This window comes from Cardiocondyla obscurior, linkage group LG12 (assembly GCF_019399895.1).
Source record: "Cardiocondyla obscurior isolate alpha-2009 linkage group LG12, Cobs3.1, whole genome shotgun sequence".
Classification (NCBI taxonomy): Eukaryota; Metazoa; Arthropoda; class Insecta; order Hymenoptera; family Formicidae; genus Cardiocondyla; species Cardiocondyla obscurior.
This window is the reverse complement of record NC_091875.1, coordinates 2,695,076-2,715,454: the sequence shown is the minus strand read 5'-3', so window position 1 is coordinate 2,715,454 and position 20,379 is coordinate 2,695,076. Positions and strand designations below refer to the sequence as shown.

At 37.3% G+C, this 20,379-nt stretch overlaps 4 protein-coding genes across 8 annotated transcripts in view; 2 read left to right on the top strand and 2 right to left on the bottom strand.

Moving 5' to 3' along the window:
* Positions 1 to 609: 609 nt before the first annotated feature.
* Ago (F-box and WD-40 domain protein 7) lies at positions 610 to 5,681 on the bottom strand. 2 transcript variants are annotated; one of them, XM_070663961.1, is made up of 8 exons: positions 5,654 to 5,681; positions 4,489 to 4,739; positions 4,102 to 4,328; positions 3,881 to 3,983; positions 3,218 to 3,736; positions 2,711 to 3,118; positions 2,310 to 2,625; positions 610 to 2,219 (listed from the first exon to the last, which is right to left on the bottom strand). In XM_070663961.1, exons 2-8 carry the CDS (start codon positions 4,696 to 4,698, stop codon positions 2,056 to 2,058), a joined length of 1,947 nt encoding a protein of 648 aa, XP_070520062.1. In that variant the 5' UTR covers positions 4,699 to 4,739; positions 5,654 to 5,681; the 3' UTR covers positions 610 to 2,055. The 2 variants fall into 2 exon arrangements, with proteins under 2 accessions (XP_070520062.1, XP_070520060.1); XM_070663959.1 differs by lacking the exon at positions 5,654 to 5,681 and adding an exon at positions 5,290 to 5,651.
* Positions 5,682 to 5,698: 17 nt separating this feature from the next.
* On the top strand, positions 5,699 to 11,141 carry LOC139106891 (tetratricopeptide repeat protein 37). Its single transcript, XM_070663947.1, has 14 exons — positions 5,699 to 5,904; positions 6,084 to 6,413; positions 6,489 to 6,862; positions 6,937 to 7,352; positions 7,431 to 7,898; positions 8,005 to 8,159; positions 8,239 to 8,374; positions 8,434 to 8,801; positions 8,970 to 9,286; positions 9,373 to 9,669; positions 9,744 to 10,001; positions 10,080 to 10,463; positions 10,549 to 10,810; positions 10,888 to 11,141. The coding sequence occupies exons 2-14, from the start codon at positions 6,088 to 6,090 to the stop codon at positions 11,018 to 11,020; spliced, it is 3,894 nt and encodes a 1,297-aa protein (XP_070520048.1). The 5' UTR covers positions 5,699 to 5,904; positions 6,084 to 6,087; the 3' UTR covers positions 11,021 to 11,141.
* Positions 11,142 to 11,538: 397 nt separating this feature from the next.
* On the top strand, positions 11,539 to 12,813 carry Mtssb (mitochondrial single stranded DNA-binding protein). Of its 2 annotated transcripts, XM_070663980.1 has the most exons (5): positions 11,539 to 11,724; positions 11,820 to 11,910; positions 12,050 to 12,169; positions 12,259 to 12,471; positions 12,688 to 12,813. In XM_070663980.1, the coding sequence occupies exons 1-4, from the start codon at positions 11,713 to 11,715 to the stop codon at positions 12,456 to 12,458; spliced, it is 423 nt and encodes a 140-aa protein (XP_070520081.1). In that variant the 5' UTR covers positions 11,539 to 11,712; the 3' UTR covers positions 12,459 to 12,471; positions 12,688 to 12,813. The 2 variants fall into 2 exon arrangements, with proteins under 2 accessions (XP_070520081.1, XP_070520080.1); XM_070663979.1 differs by lacking the exon at positions 12,688 to 12,813 and having other exon boundaries at positions 12,259 to 12,546.
* Aop (anterior open) overlaps positions 12,742 to 20,379 on the bottom strand; it is a 33,225-nt gene continuing 25,587 nt past the window's right edge. For 2 of the 3 annotated variants that reach the window (XM_070663971.1, XM_070663972.1), the window contains exons 2-5: positions 17,379 to 17,629; positions 16,422 to 17,099; positions 15,919 to 16,183; positions 12,742 to 15,669 (exon numbers count right to left, since the gene is read on the bottom strand). In XM_070663971.1, the coding sequence (XP_070520072.1) occupies positions 15,396 to 15,669; positions 15,919 to 16,183; positions 16,422 to 17,099; positions 17,379 to 17,601 (1,440 nt within the window). In that variant the 5' untranslated portion in view covers positions 17,602 to 17,629 and the 3' untranslated portion in view covers positions 12,742 to 15,395. The remainder of the gene's footprint in view (positions 15,670 to 15,918; positions 16,184 to 16,421; positions 17,100 to 17,378; positions 17,630 to 20,379) is intronic. The other variant, XM_070663974.1, reaches the window with a different exon arrangement.

Here is a 20,379-nt window from a genome sequence, read left to right as displayed (position 1 = left end):
TAAGAACGATACCGGCGACATCCAGGAGTTCCACGATGTGAAAGAGGCCTGGCGGATACTCGGCCATCCGCAGTCTAGGAAAAAGTACGACGCGGCTTGCAAACAGGAGCAGCTTGAGGAAGAAGACTGCCCCGTATTCGCGCGCCTCTCACCGAATGACCTCGAGGAATCCGCTCTCGAAGGCACGTTATTTTACCGCTGCAGATGCGGTGAGAATTACTTCGTCGAGCGTGAAACCCTTCGACAGAAGAACACTGTACTCCAAGTTATGTGCGACGGATGTACGTTCATCATTGTTGTTGAAACGTAGCACATCATTTATATTTTGTGCTTCGAAGCACAAACTTTAACAACATCTATAGGCTTTCTTACTTTTGAAGAAACCTATATGTCTGAATTTTATTTATTTAATGTACACAAGCAAGATGACAAAATACCTACTATGTTTCATCAGATTGTACAGTACGGCGAGATAACACTCACAGCTGTGTAGAAAGAGGTCGAAATCGAACATTTATTTTGTACAAAATATGTTTCTTAGCACAAGAACATGTGTACAGTTGTAATAAATTTAAAAAAAAAAAAAAATGAAAAAAACAAAATCTAAAATATGCAGCAACATCTTTTTTCTATTTCTTATAAAAAAAATGATACAACAGGTAACACATTCTTATAATATAAACTATTGAGCAATATACAAATAAACACGATACCTAGTCTAGCCTAGGTCCAATAATAAAGATGCATTTGCACAGATTGCATTATCCGACAATGTTGTTCATGACATGATTCAGTAGAATCCATATAAAATTTGTCTATGACAATTGATGCAACGATCTAAGTCTTCATACGATTCGTACTAAATATGAAGATCTGGTTAATGCAAATATTCTCTATTTAGCAAATCCAATCAAAACTTAAGATTACATTGTTAAATCATAAAAAAAAAAAAATATATATATATATATATATATGTATATATATTTTATTATATTATATATATATATATATTTTTTTTTTTTTTTTTTTTTGCTTAGTATAATCTTGTACTGATTCATCTTTCTTTAAATCTGTATTGCACGCAAAAAGTGCGTTATATTTTTATATTGCACCACAAAAATGAGATATGCAACATTGAAAGAAGTCGATTTTTTTACTGCAAACAAAAGATTAGTCGAATTTTTTCAATTTTGCTTTAATTGCTGACAAATCTATTTGTTTAATAAACTTCGATAATATAAAATATTAGCTTGTAAAAATTTAAAAAAATATTTGTTTTTAACCAGATCGATGTTTACATAGGCAAATAACGTCTAAAATTATATCAATGATCGGAAAAAATTGAAACAGCTTGATAAAATTATTTTAACAAACTAGCAAATGAAGCACACAAGCATTCGAAATTTCTTGTAAAAAAGATCTGTATGATTCGAATGACGTGTTATCTCGTTTGTCTCAAGAGTTGAGATTCTTCGATTAATGTCATTTTGCCTTGTAGTTCTTAATACGTCTATCGCCTCTTCATCTTCCACCGTTGACAAATGCTCCTAAATGCCCACATAATAAACCTGTTATACTTACAATAAATTTCGGTAAAAGATGTGTTTGCTATTTTTGCATCGTTGATGATTCCACTGAATCGTTATAACAGCGAAAACTCAAAAGTACACTGATAAGCTCCTCGTTTTTCATTCCCCCCTCCCCACCCCTATCCTCTCCCTTCATAAGTTTACGAGTCTTATAAATCTTACGTTTGTACACCACAACAACGCGCGTGCGTTCCGACAAAACGATATAATTGTAATTTTTTGACGGACACTTTAATCCTCCTGGAGATCATACGCTGCATCTCATTACTTTTGCGAGCTTTTTCCCTACCTTTCCACTCTTCCCTGTAAGAACTTTGCCCGATTTTTACGGCGCGTACAGTCTTATCACAATCACACCACGTAATACATAAATCATTGTACAGCGTAGATTAGTTTTTAGACTACTTAATTGAAAATATGTACAGAAGTCGTACAAAGAGAGCGATTTAGGTCCAAGTAGTGCTCACTATTTTACCTCAACGTCGAAATCGAGGACAAGCAGTTTCGTCTCCTCGGTACCATTACGACTACCTACTGCACACACTAGTTTCGTATCACTCGCTCGAATCCTCCACACAACACCGCCGCTACCCCCACTTTCCAGAGCAACTAGATTCCTAATGAAATCACCTGCAAACACAACACAAGTTGTTCTTGACGTTCAAATGCACATTCCGGTCGAAAATTATAATAAGCGGCGATAAAAAAAAATATACAAACCAGTCTTAACATCCCAGAGTTTAACTGTACCATCGTCAGAGGACGTAATCACAAAATGGCTATTGAACTGAAGGCAAGTGACCGCTGATTGATGTTTGTTCGGACCGGAGAGAGTTTGAAGGCAGTGACCGCTAACAATATCCCACACTTTAACGGTGGAATCAGCGTTGCCCGATACTAAGATATTATTGCGTAACTCCATTCCCGATGTGAGAGATTGATGGCCCATTAGAGTATGTCTACAAGCACCTGTCTCTACCTCCCACACTCTTATACTCGTGTCCAATGATCCGCTAACAACGTGCACACCGTCGAACTAACGAGAGAGAAATGGCAAACGGATACTTAATACCGAGAGATAAAAAGCAAAAAATTTACGAGTAACACGTATGTAGACCTACCTGGAGGGAATAAACGCGGTTAGTATGACCTTGTAGGGTATGAAGGCACTCCTCACGTTCCGGATTCCAAACTTTGACCATATAGTCGTAGGCACCACTGACCACCAACTTTCCATCATATTGCACACATCTGACCGCCGCTAGATGCCCCACGAGCACATGTAAGCACTCTCCCGTGTCCACCTGCCACACTCTTAGTGTCGCGTCTCTACTACCACTGACGACTTTGTTACCGTGCAGATGCATACACCTAACTGTCGACGTGTGACCGTATAATGTATGAATGCACTGGCCAGTCTCCGCGTTCCACACTTTCAAAGTACGGTCTGTACTACCACTGATAACAATTGTACCGGACATCTGTGAAGACCACACACCACCAGTATGCCCAACCAATGTCCGTAAACACTGAAACATTGAGAGAGAAAAAAAAAACATAAGATATATATCACCGCTTCTCTCGTTCATAACAGCTAAATTTCATTATTTTAACGCAATTTAATTTACCTTGCCTGTTACGGCGGACCATACTTTAAGAGTATTGTCATCTGAACCACTAACTATCCGGTTCCCGGAAAACTGAAGGCATGTAATAACATGATCGTCGTGACCCTTTAACACTTTCGGAGTACGAATCGGCTTCGTTCTCCAATTCATTTTAATATTATGTTGTCGCATATAAGCCTGCTTCCACGGTGACGAGTTATGACTGCCGTTTCGACAGTTCTTTCGTTTCGGCGGTGGTAAATCTTTCAAGTCCTCTATACCAGCTGCCTTGCATTTTTCTTTCCAAAGTAAATTGTCGTCGGCTAGAAATCGCCAGTTCCGACAGGTCTGTGCCGCTCTCAAAAGGTCTTTCGGTTCTAAAAAAGCCAATACTGACAATGCCAATTCTTTCGGCAGCAGTGATATGAAATCTCGCTGAAACTGCGGTTCTATCACTTGCATCATATGACGCACTTGAGTAGGCTCGCATCTTTCTATTAGTTCGTCTATTGCTAACATCCTTTCTGCGTTTGACCATCTCTGCAACAAACATAATTTTTCATTGCTTTAAAAAAAAATCCTACTAAATGTAATTATTTATATGTATATGTACGTTTTTTAATGTTATCAATATAATTTTTTAAATATATTTATTCGAAATAATTAAAATTTTTTTATATGTACCTGAAATTGCAAAAGCCAGCTACTCATTTCGGGAGGAGGATTATCCTTGGTAGGAATGACACACCTCACGTGCTTACCTTTATCATCTAACTTTCTTGCAGTCCTAAGCAGAAGAAAATTATAAAATTCCACACACACACACACACACACACGCGCGCGCGCGCGCGCACACAAGAAAAGTATAAAAATCACACTTTTTGTATTAAAGCAATATAACTCACATTATATGAGATTTTTCTTCTGGATTAAGTTTTTTACATGGTAAACAACATTCCGATTCACTTTTTCGCTTCCTTTGAGATTGGATAGTGTCCAATGACACATTATGCGATGGACTCTGAGCCTGATCAGAGATAACTGCTTGGGATTGTAATACAGGTGATTGACAATTGTTGCTTTCAATTTCTGCTGTACATTCAGTATCGCAGAATAATCCACTATCGCTAATCTGGAAATATAATAAAACCATACATAAATAAAAGGGAAAAAATATTGTTAAACCTTTAGTTATAAATTTAATAAAAAAATAAAATAATAATAATAAACAAAAATGTAAAGCAACTATTATTTCAACCCATTAAAAAAATATATTTTAAATGCTGACTTACTTCACTTTCTCCTTCGCTGGTTTCTTCATCACCTTCTTCTTCATCTTCTCCATAATCCTCAGATTCCTCGTCTTGTGGCAACGCCGAGTGCATAGGGTCCAAGGAACTTGGCCCTGGAACCCCCTCAATACCCTCAATTGGACTAGGACTAGCACCGCCTAGTTTATTATTGTCAGTTATATTGTTGGAGGATGAAGAAGGGACAGACATTACTAGATGTAGTATTATGTTTGTAGATATAGTAACTGTACCTAAATAACAGAAATAAATCATTAAAACAATTGGTACACAAATTGTTACACAATATCGCTTCAAATTCACATTTTTTTCATACAAGTAAACTACAATTTTAACATGAGAGTCTAACGGGAAAAGCAGCGTGCCGCCCATCACGTTGCGTCGCGAAAAGTCACACGAAACTCTAAAAACTGTTAACAAGAGAATAGAAAAATAATTTAAAAAAAAAAAAAAAAAATATATATATATATATATATACATACATATATATATATATAAAATAAAAAGATATTCACAAGTTAATATCTGTGGACAATCAACTATCACTGCCGCCGCGGGGTTTTAATTACAACCTTGAACGCTTCGCGTTGCGGGAGTGCGGCTCGCGGCGCTACGCAGTCCAGGATACCCGCGATCGGACGACGTAGGTATCAACGAGACAACCAGCCGGCGGCAGCTGCACCCCCGCGTGTCCGCGTGAACGACGCGACGCGGATTTCGCGACAGGCTGCGCGTAGCAAGGGGCTACGTGAAGTTGCGTAAAAACGGGGGAGGGGTCTATACTTAGGACGGGCGCCGTTTCCTGGTCGTCAGCCTCTCGAGGTCGATCGACGACGGCGAATCCCCCGATGTGACGCGGGAGAGGGCCTGCGCAGAGGGGGGTCCGGGTGCGGGTCGGCGATGCTGTCGGCGACGACGTGACGCCTCTATCAGAGGAGCATGGCATTCATCTCTCGCGTGCGGTGGGGGTGAGAAACTTAGGTTAGAAACACACGGACGACACGCGGCGACGCGACGAAGCCCGAAAGAGCGATGTGAGCCCTAGACTAGGGCGTGCGTCGAAGGGCGGACGTGCGACGGGCGTAAATACGGCGAGCGGGGCGAATCCATTCGGGCGGCCTCCTTGGCGGCTCTACCAGCTTTTTACCTCCGCACCTCCCGACTCCTACGTTCGCACACGTTCACGCACACGAACGATGGGCACACGCGCGCATGTATACGCGCGACGTCAGGCCGCGTGCACACGTTGCATGACGTCGGTGTTCTCAATTGCGCGAGAGCCTTAAAACGCTGGACCAATGACGCTTTTCTTGCGTCTAGAAGGTTGTGTGCTCTTCACCGTTTGAGTCTTTGTAACGAGTGTTGACAAAAATATTGTAAAGCTGGATTTAAAATAGAGTAATGTATTCCTACGATTAAATGTTTCAATTATTTATATTATAAATTTATAAATTTGTTTTTACAATTGCATATTCAATCGTTAATCGTTACATTAATTAATTGTAATAAACGAACCACAAAATGTCAAACATAAAAAATTTATACATTTACAATGTTTTTCTTTTTTATTTTAATAGCATAATGTCGGACGACGTAAAGATTTTGCTGAAGGAAGCCCGTGAGTCCTTCAAACAAAATGAGTATCTGGATGTTATGAAAAAATGCAAGAAGGTTTTGAAGAAGGATAAAAGCAATTATATGGCATTGGTTCTCTTAGCTCGTTCTATGCAAGAGCTGGAGGAATTTGAATTACAAGTTCCCTTGGTTCTTCAAAAAGCTGTGGAGGTGCAACCAAATAATCCATTAGCTTGGCAAGGATTGGTAGCATATTATGAGAAAGGTCCACAGAGTAATGAGAACTGGGAAAAGTTGGCTCTAGGGTATTGCAAACTATTACAGTTAGATAGGTAAGACATCACATCATTTCAGAATATCTTAAACTGTACAAAAATTAATTAAGAAAGGATAAATATCTGTTTCAGTGATTCTACTAAATTTATGCATTTTGTGGATAAGATTTCTGAGATTGTTTTACGTATAAAAAATGATGACATACTGTCTGAAGCACTGAACACATTGAGTACATTAAGAGAGGGTTCCACCAAAGAAAAGATAAATCTTATTGATAAGACTCTTGTGTGGGTTTTATCAGAATATCCTAATAATAGAATTACTAAGTATCAAGAGCTGTACGAAAATGTATTAGCATCTGTAATAAAAGATGTTGAACTAGTGAATAGACAAGAATATTACAGAAAATATTTAAAAATACTGTATGATTTAAATAAATTTTCAACATTGCTAGCTGCAGCACAAGACATGCATATTCAATTTCCACAGGATGCTTGTCCTTTAGGTAAATTATCTATAATAGATCTTATTAAAATATCTCTGTCATATTTATGATAGTTAATTTTATTTTTTTCACAGAATGGCTGTGCCATATTTATTACGAAAAGGCTGCTTTGTGTGAAGACAAACCAAAAATCGACATACCTGAGTTTTATGAGATACTTTTCAAGCTAAATACAAATTCCGAGACTGCATTAATTGCGAAAGCGGCATACTTGAAAGAAGAAAATGAGTTAATTGATTCGCGCGAATGTTTGAAGCAAGCAGTTTTATTAAATACACAATCGTTTTACGCTTGGTTAATGTTAAGCCAAGTATATTTTAAGCTTTACTGCTGGGAAGAGACCGAGAATGCTTCCAGAAAAGCGCTACAATCAATAAAACCATCTTTAAAAGATAAATTTCAACATGAAATCAAATTAAGACTGCTCGAAGCAACAAGTAGAAGTAGCAATAAACAAAAATTGATAGAAGCGCGTGAAATGTGTGAAGAGGTAAGTTATTATTTAATATGCAAATTATAAATATTTTTTTGATATTTTCTAATACATAATAAATTTACAAATATTCAGCTATTAAGTATTGAGCCTTCCTTGCAATTACAAGTGATACATGCGCGTATAAATGTATTACTGAATGAACCGGATATTACTGCTACATTAAATGACTTGGAATCTCGAGAAGAAACTAAGCTCCAAGCTCTTATTCTTAAAGCTTTGCATTTAAAAAAGAATAAACAATATGAGGAAGCTATTAACGCTCTTGAGTTAGCTTTAGAAAATTCTGAAGCTTGGTCATTGTTTGGAAAAATATATTGGGATATGGGAGACTACAATCACAGTTTGATGGCATTTTTAAATGCCGTGCAAGCAGATCGCAATAATTGGGAATGCATGGTTTATTTAGGACACTATTATCGCGAACATAACTGTGATATTGAGCGTTCAAGAAAGTGTTACCAGGCTGCGTTGCAAATCAACCCGAATTCCGAAGAAGCTGGTGTCGGACTAAGTACAGCTTATCGTCTTCTCAAGAATACTGTACGAACATATTTTTTCTATTTTCTTTTTTTTTTTTTTTTTTTTTATAAATTTATATGTAATGACTATTTTAAGTCCGATACTAATATTTTACATTATTGTTTAGGACGCCAATATTCAACTTTTACAAAAAATAACTACACAAAGTACTGGGCCAAGATGGGCTTGGCTCCAATTGGGTTTACATTATTTGGATCAATGTGACGCGGGTCAAGCTATTACGGCATTACAGCATGTGATTAGAGCCGATCCCAATGACAAGTATAACGCAACTCACTGTTGTTTTATTGCGTTATAGAATGCTGTGATTTTTTTTATTACAAGTTTGTACTTTATACAGTCACAGCTGGGAATCTTTAGCGGATGCATATTTACAACGTGGCGCCCACACATCGGCATTAAGATCGTATCAACGCGCACTACAGCTGAGCCCAGAATCCTTATATCCTATGATACAACTCGCGAATATTAAACTGGTAGGTAAAATTTATAAAATTATAAATAACATAATATTTGGTCAAAATTGATTTTTTAGCTTATTGGTCAATATAAAGAAGCCAAAGAAGACTTTGAGAACATATTGCAGAATAATGAACAGCATATTCTTGCATTAAAAGGTCTAGGGCAAGCATGTTTAGGTTTGGCAAAGGAAAATATTGCAAAACAATTCCTATGTCGCGCAAGAGAAAATCTGCAACAAGCAGTAGACAGTCTGGTAGATGTTATTATGATACGTAGTGATCTAGTTTGCAATTGGAAATTGCTAGGCGATGTGTGCTATAGAATAATCACTTTACCAGAAAAATATTGCTACTTAAGGGTCAAATCAGTTTTAATGAAATATGACGATGTCGAAAAATATATAAATATTAAAGGAGACGAAATACTCTTGTTATCAATAAGGTAAAAAGAAATTAATTTTAAATCAGTTTATAAATGTGCTTGAAGACAAAATCAATAGTTAAATGCGATTGTTAATATACAGAAAATTACATATGTTGTTTTAAAATTATATTAACATGTATAATATTTTTAAGTTTTAATTTTATTGATAAATTATTTTATTTTTAGATGTTTTTGTCGAGCGATATCCATACAAGATTCTGCGTCGTTATGGCACGATTTAGTATGCTGTTATTTGATGCAACTAAATCGCGATTCTACGGTCAGTAAGAACGATGTGGCAATTAAGTGCTACGCGGCTGCAAAACACACTGTTAAACTTGATCCACAATCGTGGCTAAATTGGAATATTTTGGGCGTTATTTGTATGTCAGTATATGTAAAAAATTATGCTTTGGCTCAACATTGTTTCGTTATGGCGATCGATAAAGAATCGAACAATGCAATAGCTTGGAGCAATTTAGGGACATTATACTTACATTTAGGTATCTAAAAATAACTTTAAATTTTTATAAAACGTATATACGTTTTTATGACAATTGTTTGACATGTATGATATGACGATATTTAGGAGATATCTATAAAGCGAATGAAGCATTTTCTCGAGCACAACGCGCGGATCCTAGTTATGTGAATAGCTGGATAGGACAAGGATTAATAGCAGAGAAGACCTTGAGGAAGGAAGCGATGGATTTATTCTGGCATTCGACACAACTGGGTTATCACAATCAATCGGCTTTAGGCTATGCTCATTGGGTACTTACCACTCTCCTGAATCCTGCAATGACCGAAGATCCACTGTCAATTTACTTCATCGAAAATATGTATGCGATACCTGCAGCCGCCGATGTTCTCACTTGGTATACTGGTAAGCAAATAATGTTATCAGCTTGACGCGATTACTCTCTTCTTACATTAAGGTAAATTTTGTTGTTTTTTTAGAACGTGAACCACATGATATTTATGCCCTAAATACTCACGGTTTATTACTGGAACGATTAAAACTGTACAATACGGCGACTAACCAATTTTCTACAGCTTTAAAATTGAGTGAGGATGAAGAAAGAGATAAAATATCTATCAACTTAGCACGTATACTAATTCAAACTGGAAAATATGAAGAAGCGGTAGCATTGTGCAAACAAGTAAAATGTGCAAATTTTAACTCTCAATGCCATTTAGCATTATCCTTATTCAAAGGTAAGAAAATCTTAGATATATTATTTTTACATGTAAATACGTAATTTTAATTAAAATAAAGAACATGTGTGTATTTAGCCAAGCAGTACGAAGAATCGTATAACACATATGAAGCAGCTTTACATTGGCTAGCGGACACTAGTGCGGACAAAGCCAATATCTTGTGTGCGATGGCCGCGATCGCTTATATGTTCCAAGGGGCAAATGCTGTCAAAACTCTGCTATTCCAGTGCATACAAATAGAACCGCCTATTGTAACAGGTTTCCTAGCGACTGCTGCATTAGGCATTTTACATAACGACGATAATTTAACTTCCTTAGTACTCAACGAATTAAAATCATACGAAAATCATCATGAATATGGTTACCACGTTATTACATTGTCAGCATATAATCAAGTTATTCACGGAAATTTCACCGAAGCTATTAGAATACTCACCAAAGCTATTTTCAGACATCCTAGTAAGTGTAACGCTGACGTTTTTATATATTATATCACAGATGTCTAGAAATTTTATTCTTATTTCTTACAATAAATGTATTGTAGGTGACGTTAGATATTGGGTTCGTCTAGTTCGAATTTTAATGTTGGATAACAATTTATGTACCTTCCGTAAATGTGCTCTATCAGCGTTGACGATAAGCAGAAACAAAAATACATCCATGACTGATATCGTATATGTTGCTTGTGCATCAGCGTACAGTCACCTCGGCACAAAGGAGGGTCTCCGACAAGCTCAAAAAAATATCTTTACGTATCCCAACAATGTTGAAAGTTGGGCGAATCTCGTTGCAGTTCTTTTGAATAGGTCGGTACTACAAAAGTAACATTTTAATCTTATTTGTTTTTAGCTGCTTTAGTTGACATAATGTATTTTATTTACAGAGAACAGGATTGCATTTCAATTAAAAGTCAGTGGATATCGTCACTAATATCGGTAATAAAATCACGATTTCAAACTTCTCAAAATATGTTGCAATGGTTGTCTCGTAACGAAAACAAACTTGATAATCTGTAATAAATTTTTTTTATGTGAATAATTTTATTATAATTGGTTAAATCCGTTTGGCTAACGCTTTGTAATATTTACTTAATGTAATTAAAAAATATATTAACAATTGAATAAATAATGGAATTTACACACGTATACCTTTTTCTTCTACTTCAACATCATCTCAGAGTACTCTGAGTCGAATTAAAGTCGGGTTGAGTTGTACACTTTAGCGTGTTATATATTTAATATATATTCTTTTTATTTTGTCGTATTTTGCTTTATTTTATTTTAATTTTATCTCGCCGTATTTTATTTTAATACGGCTGATTTAGTGCTTTAGTTATACTACTGAAATCTTCGGACGGATTAATTAAAATCCTACTACATGTGTGATTCCCACTATTGGACAGTGATCGCAGATTTTACAATTAGACGGGCAACATACGCACACTAGGCACAATGCCGTGTCCGTGTGCACCCGCAGTGCTCGCTAACGCCTCGGCTCAGCAGACGCTACGGGCACACACGGACACGGCATTGTGCCTAGTGTGCGTATATTGCCCGTCTAAAATCTGCGACCACTGATTGGACTCTCGTCAGTAAGATACAGTGGGAGCCTGCGACTGCTTTAACCGTACAAGTGCCGCTTTATTCCGAGTTTGTTTTGTAATTTGCAGTTTTATTAATGAGAACAGATAGTAGATAAAACTGTTATAATGCTTCGCACAGTAAGTATCGTACTCGTTCTACAGAAGTAAAATACGAGATTATTTCAGAACGAAGTAAATTAATTACGCAGTGCGTGTGCATATTATTCTTTTAGGTTATCTCACAGGCGCGAAATCAAGCTGCTCGATTAAGCAGCGTACGATATTTGTCAGACGATGTAAACGAAACTGCAACTTTAGAAAAGTGTGAGTGACACATCTTCTGAAAATTACCTGATATACTATACTATAAAAAAGGATATTTGTAATTATATTATTCGTAATTTTTTGTTTGTGTGTGGAATATAGAAATGTAATGAGTTTTCATCTTTTTCTTCTTTTGTAGGTGTAAATTATGTGACGTTGCTTGGAAGGGTTGGAGTGGATCCTCAGAAACGCGGAAATCTTGAGCATCCAGTTGTAATATTCTCTTTAGCAACACACACAAATTATAAATATGAAACAGGTATGCGTAGTTAATCTGACTTTACCTATAAACAGTCAATAATATTATATTCCAAGGAGATATTATGAAGTAAATTTATTTATTTCCAGGTGAATTTATGCAAAAAACAGACTGGCACAAGATATGCGTTTTTAAGCCTAATTTAAGGAATACTGTATATAAATATCTAAAAAAGGGTCAGAGAGCTATGATAAGTGGTAGAATAAGCTACAGTGAATTTAAAGATGGTGATGGAAACAATGTTCCCAGTACATCTATTATAGCGGAAGATGTAATATTTTTCCAATAAAAGATTTTTACATGTAAGTAATACATATGTTGTCACATTGTCATAAACTTTATATGTTTTCTTTTCAATAAAATTAATGCCGAAATAATTTTTTCTTTTCGTAATCGTAAAATTAATATTAATTTGGCAAAAACGACTTACTAGGCTTCCGTAAAGTATATTTGTTTATAAATTTTTTTATGCCACATTAAAAAAAGAATATTTTCTATTGTTGTAATCCTTTCTGTAGATATCTAAAAAGAAAAAAATGCAAACAATGGTGTTGAAATATATACGTCAGATATATGGATGATTAGTGTCTGGAAAAAATTTATTTATAATAAATCGTATTTTGGATGAGTTGAAAGAATAGTATACGTATCTTCTTAATAACTAAATAAGTCTATATTTACAACATTCATTATTTCATGTACTCTTCATATAACAACTTATATAATAAAACAGCTCTAATTTCTAGAATTTTACATGTTTTATACACGCGAAACGATATATATAATTTTCTTCCATCTTAGATGCATATTCATTGTTTCGCACTACCGTTATGTCTTCATATATGCTGTTACATATCTATATATATATGATACATACCTCTAAATATATTGATATGTTTATATAAGTATTAATTATATCAATAAATTTAGAGGTATATATTTATTCATTTATATATAAACACTCCATTCTTCTAACATTTGTCCATGTGAAAATTATTTACACGATTGTAAAGAGAGAAAAGATGCATATACACATATCTATGATGATATCCTTTAATATATATATATATATATATATATATATATATATATATATATATATATATATATATATATGCATATATCGTATGCTTGTGGATGTGTATCTTTATAGATATTGTATATTTTCTCTCGATAACATCACGCTATTTTTAGACAGACGTTTTATCTAGTGTGTGTAACATGCACACGCATTATCTAGATAATAATTCCTATTCAACTATGTAACTTTTTCTGCATTTATAATATAGAGATCACAGTATACAAGAAGCCAGATATATATTTCTCAATGTTATTTTATATCAAACGTGCCTCGTTCATTCTCGCTTTCTGTCACACGCACTCATACATTAATTCTCTCATGTTGTCTCAACTTTATATTTCTCAAGCTTTGTATCTTCAGTTTTATAATTTCAAGTGCAAAAATACAATTAGCAATCTTTTTAAAATTTGTTTCCTAATTGTATATGCGTCTTGTTGTCCTTAATTTTTCTACATCTTTTACGGACTTTCGTGGTTCATCTCGTTGATAAACCTCGGATAAAAAGTCGTGGAATGTAAGCCACAATCACACAGGCAACAAATATAGAAATTTCGAATATAAATTTTGATAGTAAAATATATGTATATATATTTTCTATAGATAAATTTATATGTTCTAACTCTGGCCCCGATTTTTCATATAATTCTTGCACTACTCTCCTAGTATTCATATCATTTCTCGTTCGCATTTACAATTTTATTAGTTCAGTTCATTTTATATACAGTTCCTATACAACTTCTAATCGATTATACACGTTTGTGATGATGTAAACGCATATATCGAGAACAAGGGATGCAATATTGGTTCCAAAATCGTAATATACCGAGTTTTTTGGAACAATCGACTAAATACATAAAACGTTCTCTTATTAAACAATAAATGTTCTTGGCACAAATGTATGAAAGTAACGGAGAACCGTATCGGTGTACATACAGTAAATATATAATATATATACATAATTCTTGAAGTTTCATGAAAAAATTTTGTCATTTTTGTACTTGAAAAAATTATGGAAATATAATACAATTAAAAAAAAAACATACTGAATATTTTAGAGCAATTGAGTCTGTCTTTGGACTCGATCTTATTCATGAATTATTTTTGCGGTAAAGAAAAAACAAAATAAAGTTTTACATAATTATATACTTAATTAGATTAAGAAAAAAGATGAAAACAAACCTGTAAGAAAGAAACGACCTGGTAACAGTTCTCCTGGTATTCTTTGTACATTAAATCGTCGTATGTTCTTTAAGTGCACCCAAGACTATACGTTTCATACACATCTCGTCGTTGTAGAAGTGGAAGGAAAATTGCTCGGTACGGATAGTGCTCCGTTACAAGGAGATGGAGAAAGGGAAAGGGGATAGGGCGGAATATCCGCAAAGATTTAGCTTTACACAGAAGCATTTGTCATTATCGGCACTGCAAATTTCCATGAGGACGAAAAGGAAAGAAAGGAGCGAATCGTAATCCGATTTGTACCATAAGGGAGATACTCTCTTTTCTTGCGCTTTTTATCGCATCTTTACACATAACGACGAAAATGGGGAGGATTCTGCGTGATTGCAACTTTGAATCCCCGACAAACATAAAGTTGGGCACAAAGGGCATAGAATTTAAATCTTGATCTTAAAAAGTCCCTCATCTTTAAATCATTATTGTGCCTTTGTGAATTGAATAAATGTCAATGATTCCTTTTCTTCTATTATTTGCAGAAAGTTTCGTAGCATATTAGCATGTAAGATCATACCTTTTATCACGCTTCTTTACGATTTCGAGCGTCTTACTTATTTATTAACGATTGTGTTCGGCAAATCTTCGAGTTATCACTTCCAAGATTAGATCTGATCTTCGTTATCTTTACGAACTTCATCGATGAATTGCGCTTTTTAGATTCTGTCTTTTTTTTTTTTTCTTCAAGATATTTATGTATCTTCGCGTACATTATATTACGTTCGCATGAACAAACGGATAAAATAATGCTCCCTTTGTCGATCTTTAATTTCACTCTACAATCGTCCTTCGGTTGCCGATGTGGAACTCCCTTCTTACGTCGAGGTCATTTCGCCACCGGCTCCCAGTTCGCCGTAGTGCGATTAATGATTACGCACGATCATTGCGTTCCTACCATCGCTAGGTCCCGCGTCACTTCCTCTCTTCCGGCTCCTGATTGATTTTAACGAGATTGTACGCGTGACTTCTGTACTTGGCAGGTGGGTCGTGCAACGACAAGGGCTGCTGCTGTTCGCTCGACAGTTGGTTCATGCTGGACATTGAGAGATCAGTTGGCATATCTGCTTCCGGTTCCGCTTTAAGACTTTCGGCTCCCTCTTCTTCGAGTTCCGATTTTATTCGCATTTGATGGCGCAATGATGATATGTTCTTGATGTTTTTCAACTCGATCGAGTTACGTAAAAATCTGTAAAGAACATAAACAATTGTTTGCAATTTTTATCTTAAAGAGATTTTATGCCGAATATAAAATTTTCATTCTTGAAATTGCCTTAAAATTACAGTTGTCATAAAGGTAAAATCAGTTTTGATATTAATATTTTATTGAAATTATTTTTAAATTGATGAATTTACTCATTATATTATATCTCTATAAGATTTTTTGTATAGCAGTCACAGATTAATTATTTATCGTAATAATACTCGTAATACTCACTGATAACAATGTCGTTCGCCTTGAACTTTTCTAAGTATGTTAACGCGATAATAATAACGTAAAGCTCTGCTCATTTTATCGTAATTCATAGAGAGATGATTCTTCTGGATGCCCCAGAGTCGTGCCAAGCCAGGCGGATCGACGATCTTAAAGACACCGGTTTCTCGACTTTTCCACGAGATGTAATGCTGATACCTTTGCGCAGGGTCGTTGAGCAGTTGCTGAAGAAAGTCCCAGAGTAGTCTTCCGTCTAAACAGAATTGTGCTACAATGTAAATAACAATCATGAGACGATTAAACGGACGGTATTATAAGACTCTACGTTAAAAATGTTGTATATCGTTGCGCGTGCTGTCCATTATTAATTAACAATTCTAAATAATAATAATAATACAAAAAAAAGTGCGCAAAAGATTATTTCTATCTCCACTTTCATGACGTATTCGCGTCTTAAGAGCAACGCCGGTATAAAATTAACTCCAGGGCCAATTGCCGATACTAACTAGTGTTGGGTTCTGACGAATCGCTGGGGAAGAACTCTCTGGTCGCGCTGGCGGCGGTCGATCGAAATGCACCGGGTGTCAACGGCATCAATTGGTGCGGTAACGTCGGGCTCAGCTGGTCCTTGACGCTGACCTCGCTAAGCCTCTGCGCCGTTAAAGCGGTTGGCGTAGCAGGTGGGCTACTGCTGCCGCTCGACACTTGATGAGTGTTATCTTCGTCCGACTCGCTCTTGAAGACCTGGGTCTGATTGGCATCGGTCGCGTGGCTGGGTGAGCCCGATTGACTGTCCACAGACGGTGCCGGCGACAACGTCACCGAATTGGCCGACATCAGCGAGGCGAGATTCGAAGCGTACGGTTGCGTCTCCGTCCACGTTGGCGTGGGCGGATGCGAATGTGGACTCAGCGGATATGTGGACGGTCTGGTTGGTGTCACTGGACTGCTCGGCAGGCATCTCTGTAGCTGACTATAATCGCGCACCAGCATGGTCAGCACGTTGTGCAACACGTCGCCGGCGCTCGGACACCTCTCGCCCATATCGGCCTTGGTCAGCAAGCATAGGGCTTTGCCGTTCATTTGGAACACGTCCATGTCGAACGGCGGCAGGTCGAATTCCCGTTCAGCCCACCGCAGGAACGCCGCTACGTCCTCTCGTGACCACAGTCTAGGGTCAGATACTGAAAGGAGAGAAGATGCCATTGAGTTTGCATTCGGGCGGCCTTTGCGACCACTGTGTGGTTTAACATCGTCTACATAATTCATAATTAATTTACAGGCTTTTTAATAAAGTCAATACGATGATATAATAGCAATACAAAGATGTATGCATTAGTTAAAGATAGACAAATTATTATTTTTTTATTAGTTTTATTTAAAATCTGTGAAATTGCTCCGCGAAATAATTTTTTTATTATTCTATAAGCCTGTAAGAGAGATACTTTTCATTTTATATTTACCCAAACTCGTAGGTAGATGAGTTTTGAAGTCCAGAAGGGGATTGAGTGGTGGATGTGTCGTAGGTGGAAAGCCCATCGAAGGTCCATACTGGGCCCTCCAAACCCAGTCCGGACCGAAAGGTAAAGATATACCTGGGGGCAACCGAGGCTCCATTCCGGCCATTCCGCCAGCAGCGGAAACCGGCGGTAGCTGCGATATCTGAATCGGTGGCAGCAATTTCATAACACGCCCTCGGGTCTACCAATGGTTTCTGCAACAAAAAGATAAATCAAATTTATTAACATGCCGGATTTTCAAATATTTCACGATTTATGCAAAACTCGTAATAAAGTAGCTCGATTACATCATAAATGATGTAATTCCATTTGCATACGCGGTAATCTTACAAATATTTTACGCACTTGCAAATGCGAGGTTAAATCTTTACGGATTTAATTGATAGCTCTCTCTCTCTCTCTCTCTCTCTCCCCCCCCCCGTTTTCCGGCATCGTTCCAGTATCAATGTTTCCACGAAAATCATAACTATTAAGTCTTAGACGCGACGTTATCGTTCAATCTGTTTAGCGAGCGCGTAATGCGAAACGATCTTGGCGTCACTTCGACGCTACGGGCGCACGAAAGTGATCTCTATATTTATTTGCGACTACGATGACGCGGCACTGTGTGACGTAAAGTGCAATCTTCCGTATCTATGTCGTCGAAAATCGATCCCTGATATATAACGCTTTACCTCACCTAACGATCGGCTCGTCGATGTAGAACGGAAGATAATAGCGCGAGATTACGGTTACACTTCTTACAACGTGAACGCGGAGCAAGCGAGGTGATTAGAAAAAAAAAAAAAAAAGAGACGCAAGATGAAAAAAGGGGAAAAAGAAAAGAGGAAAATGAGCGTCGCGACGGCGGCGTCGTTCTCCATTTCCTGATCGGCGACCGGTTCGCAGACGTTCATCGGCTATTAGCATAGAATGTCGGGGCATAAGAATGAAAGCCGGCAGGAAACGTGGATTTACATAACGTATTTCCATCGACGTCGACGAAGCTATTTCCGTTCCCGACGGTCGGGCTCACGGAGACCCCGAGAAACGGCTAAGCGAAACTTATAGCGCGCGCGGACCATCGCCGAGATTCTCCGGAGCGAGTTATGCTGTTCATTTCGAAATCTCGCCGTTTAATTGCTCTCGGAATCTCGGGGCCCCTCTAATTTCCATCGCCTGCCGCGATGTATCGGCGCTAAAAGCGTCTCGTTAGCTACGGTCTTTGACTTCGGGAGGATCGTTTTCGTTATCATTAAAATTCAGGCTGAATCATTTAAGCCGAGTTCGTATCAGTTACACGTATTGTGACTCAGAACAACATCGATTATGCGGAAGACCTCGCGATAGCGTTACGCTCGAATGTAAAAAGTAAGTAATTGGAAAAGTATGAAGCAAGGTGGCTTCCCTCAACCGGATAATGGCACTACCTGCGACAATTATACGTTTATAGTTCGTGTTCTTGATTAAACGTAATTAGTGAGGCGTTGTATTTAATAATGCGCCGTTGTGTGATCGCATCTAATGTCGCGGCACGTTACAGCTTACACTTTGATTCGTGACATTGTAACGTAAAAAAGAAAAAAAAAATCGCGGCTACGATCTGATTTAATACGTATCGTAACAAGCGGACTTAGGATAGGAAAAAGCCCATTGACGTCATCACCGCGCTCGATATTATCGAGGTAAAATTATACGTACCAACTATTGTAATGCGATACTGTTATGTCGCTTAATTTAACATTATTCCTTTGAATCCTTCGAAATAATAAGTAATTCCCTTTTATGTGTTTAAGAAAAAAAAAGAAAAAGAAAAAAAAGCTTGCGCCGACATAAAATACCTTCGCTTTAATTTATTCGTACCTAATTATTATTTCTTTTTAATTACTTCGTTTGTTATCGATCACTGTTTTGTGGATGAAAATTAAGTTGCGCGTTAATTTTAAATTTATCTACAAAGCCTGTACCGTTATCTGCCGCTCCTTTTTTGTTAACGATCAATGAGCTTCGGAATATTTTTAATAGAAAAAAAAAAAAAAAAAAAAAATTCTGTGACACTTCGAAAAATGATCGAAGGAAGCTCTCGGCGGCGGCACAATTGCGACACGATCCTCGCTCGAGAAGATAAAGAGAAGAAGAGAAAGAGAGAGAGAGAGAGAGAGAGAGAGAGAGAGAGAGAGAGAGAGAGAGAGAGAGAGAGAGAGAGAGAGAGAAAGAAAGAGAGGATTGCCCCGAGGGAAGAAGGCAGGAACCTCGGCATGCGAAGGTCGATGTGCCGTTGTCTCGCACCAGGAAATCCTGGTCGTCTCTTCGGTCTTCCCCTCTTCTCTCCTTTAAATACCGCGAGTAAACGAGCGACCTTAGACTCAGGTGCTCCTTTCGATTGATGATTTTTTTTTGACTCCGGCTAATTAAAACGGCTACTTAAAGCGGGGGATGAATTTGAGAAATCACCTCCGTATCTGCGTGTTTTTGCGCGTCTCTCGGTGATTCCCGAAGATAAAAGAGTCACAAATATAAAAACATCTTTCGATGACTGTGGACTTGAATCGGCCAACTCGGAGAATAAAATTTCAAGATGTCACCTTCGATCGAATCAATTCCAGCGTATCGGAATGTGAAGAAAGAACGACAATCGTGCGAGAAAAACGCATTTTTCTCCATCGCGAGAGAAAAAAAAGATAAAAAATAAAATATATTAAAAAAAAATAAACGGATTCTGTGGTTTCGTTCGCGTGTTTCTGCTCGCAAACTTTTTTTTTTCCTCTTTTTTTCTTTTGGCGACGGAAGAAAGGAGAACAGATCGTTTCGCGAATCGTGGCGGAAGCAATGGCAAAAAATTGTAACCGCGACACCGCTCGAAGCTTCCGGTACGCGGCTGAAGGACGGGAGAACCCACCGGAAGCGCGTTCGATTGCGACGAAGTAAGGTTGACATTTCCGCGTTGCCTATTTCTTCGCGCCGT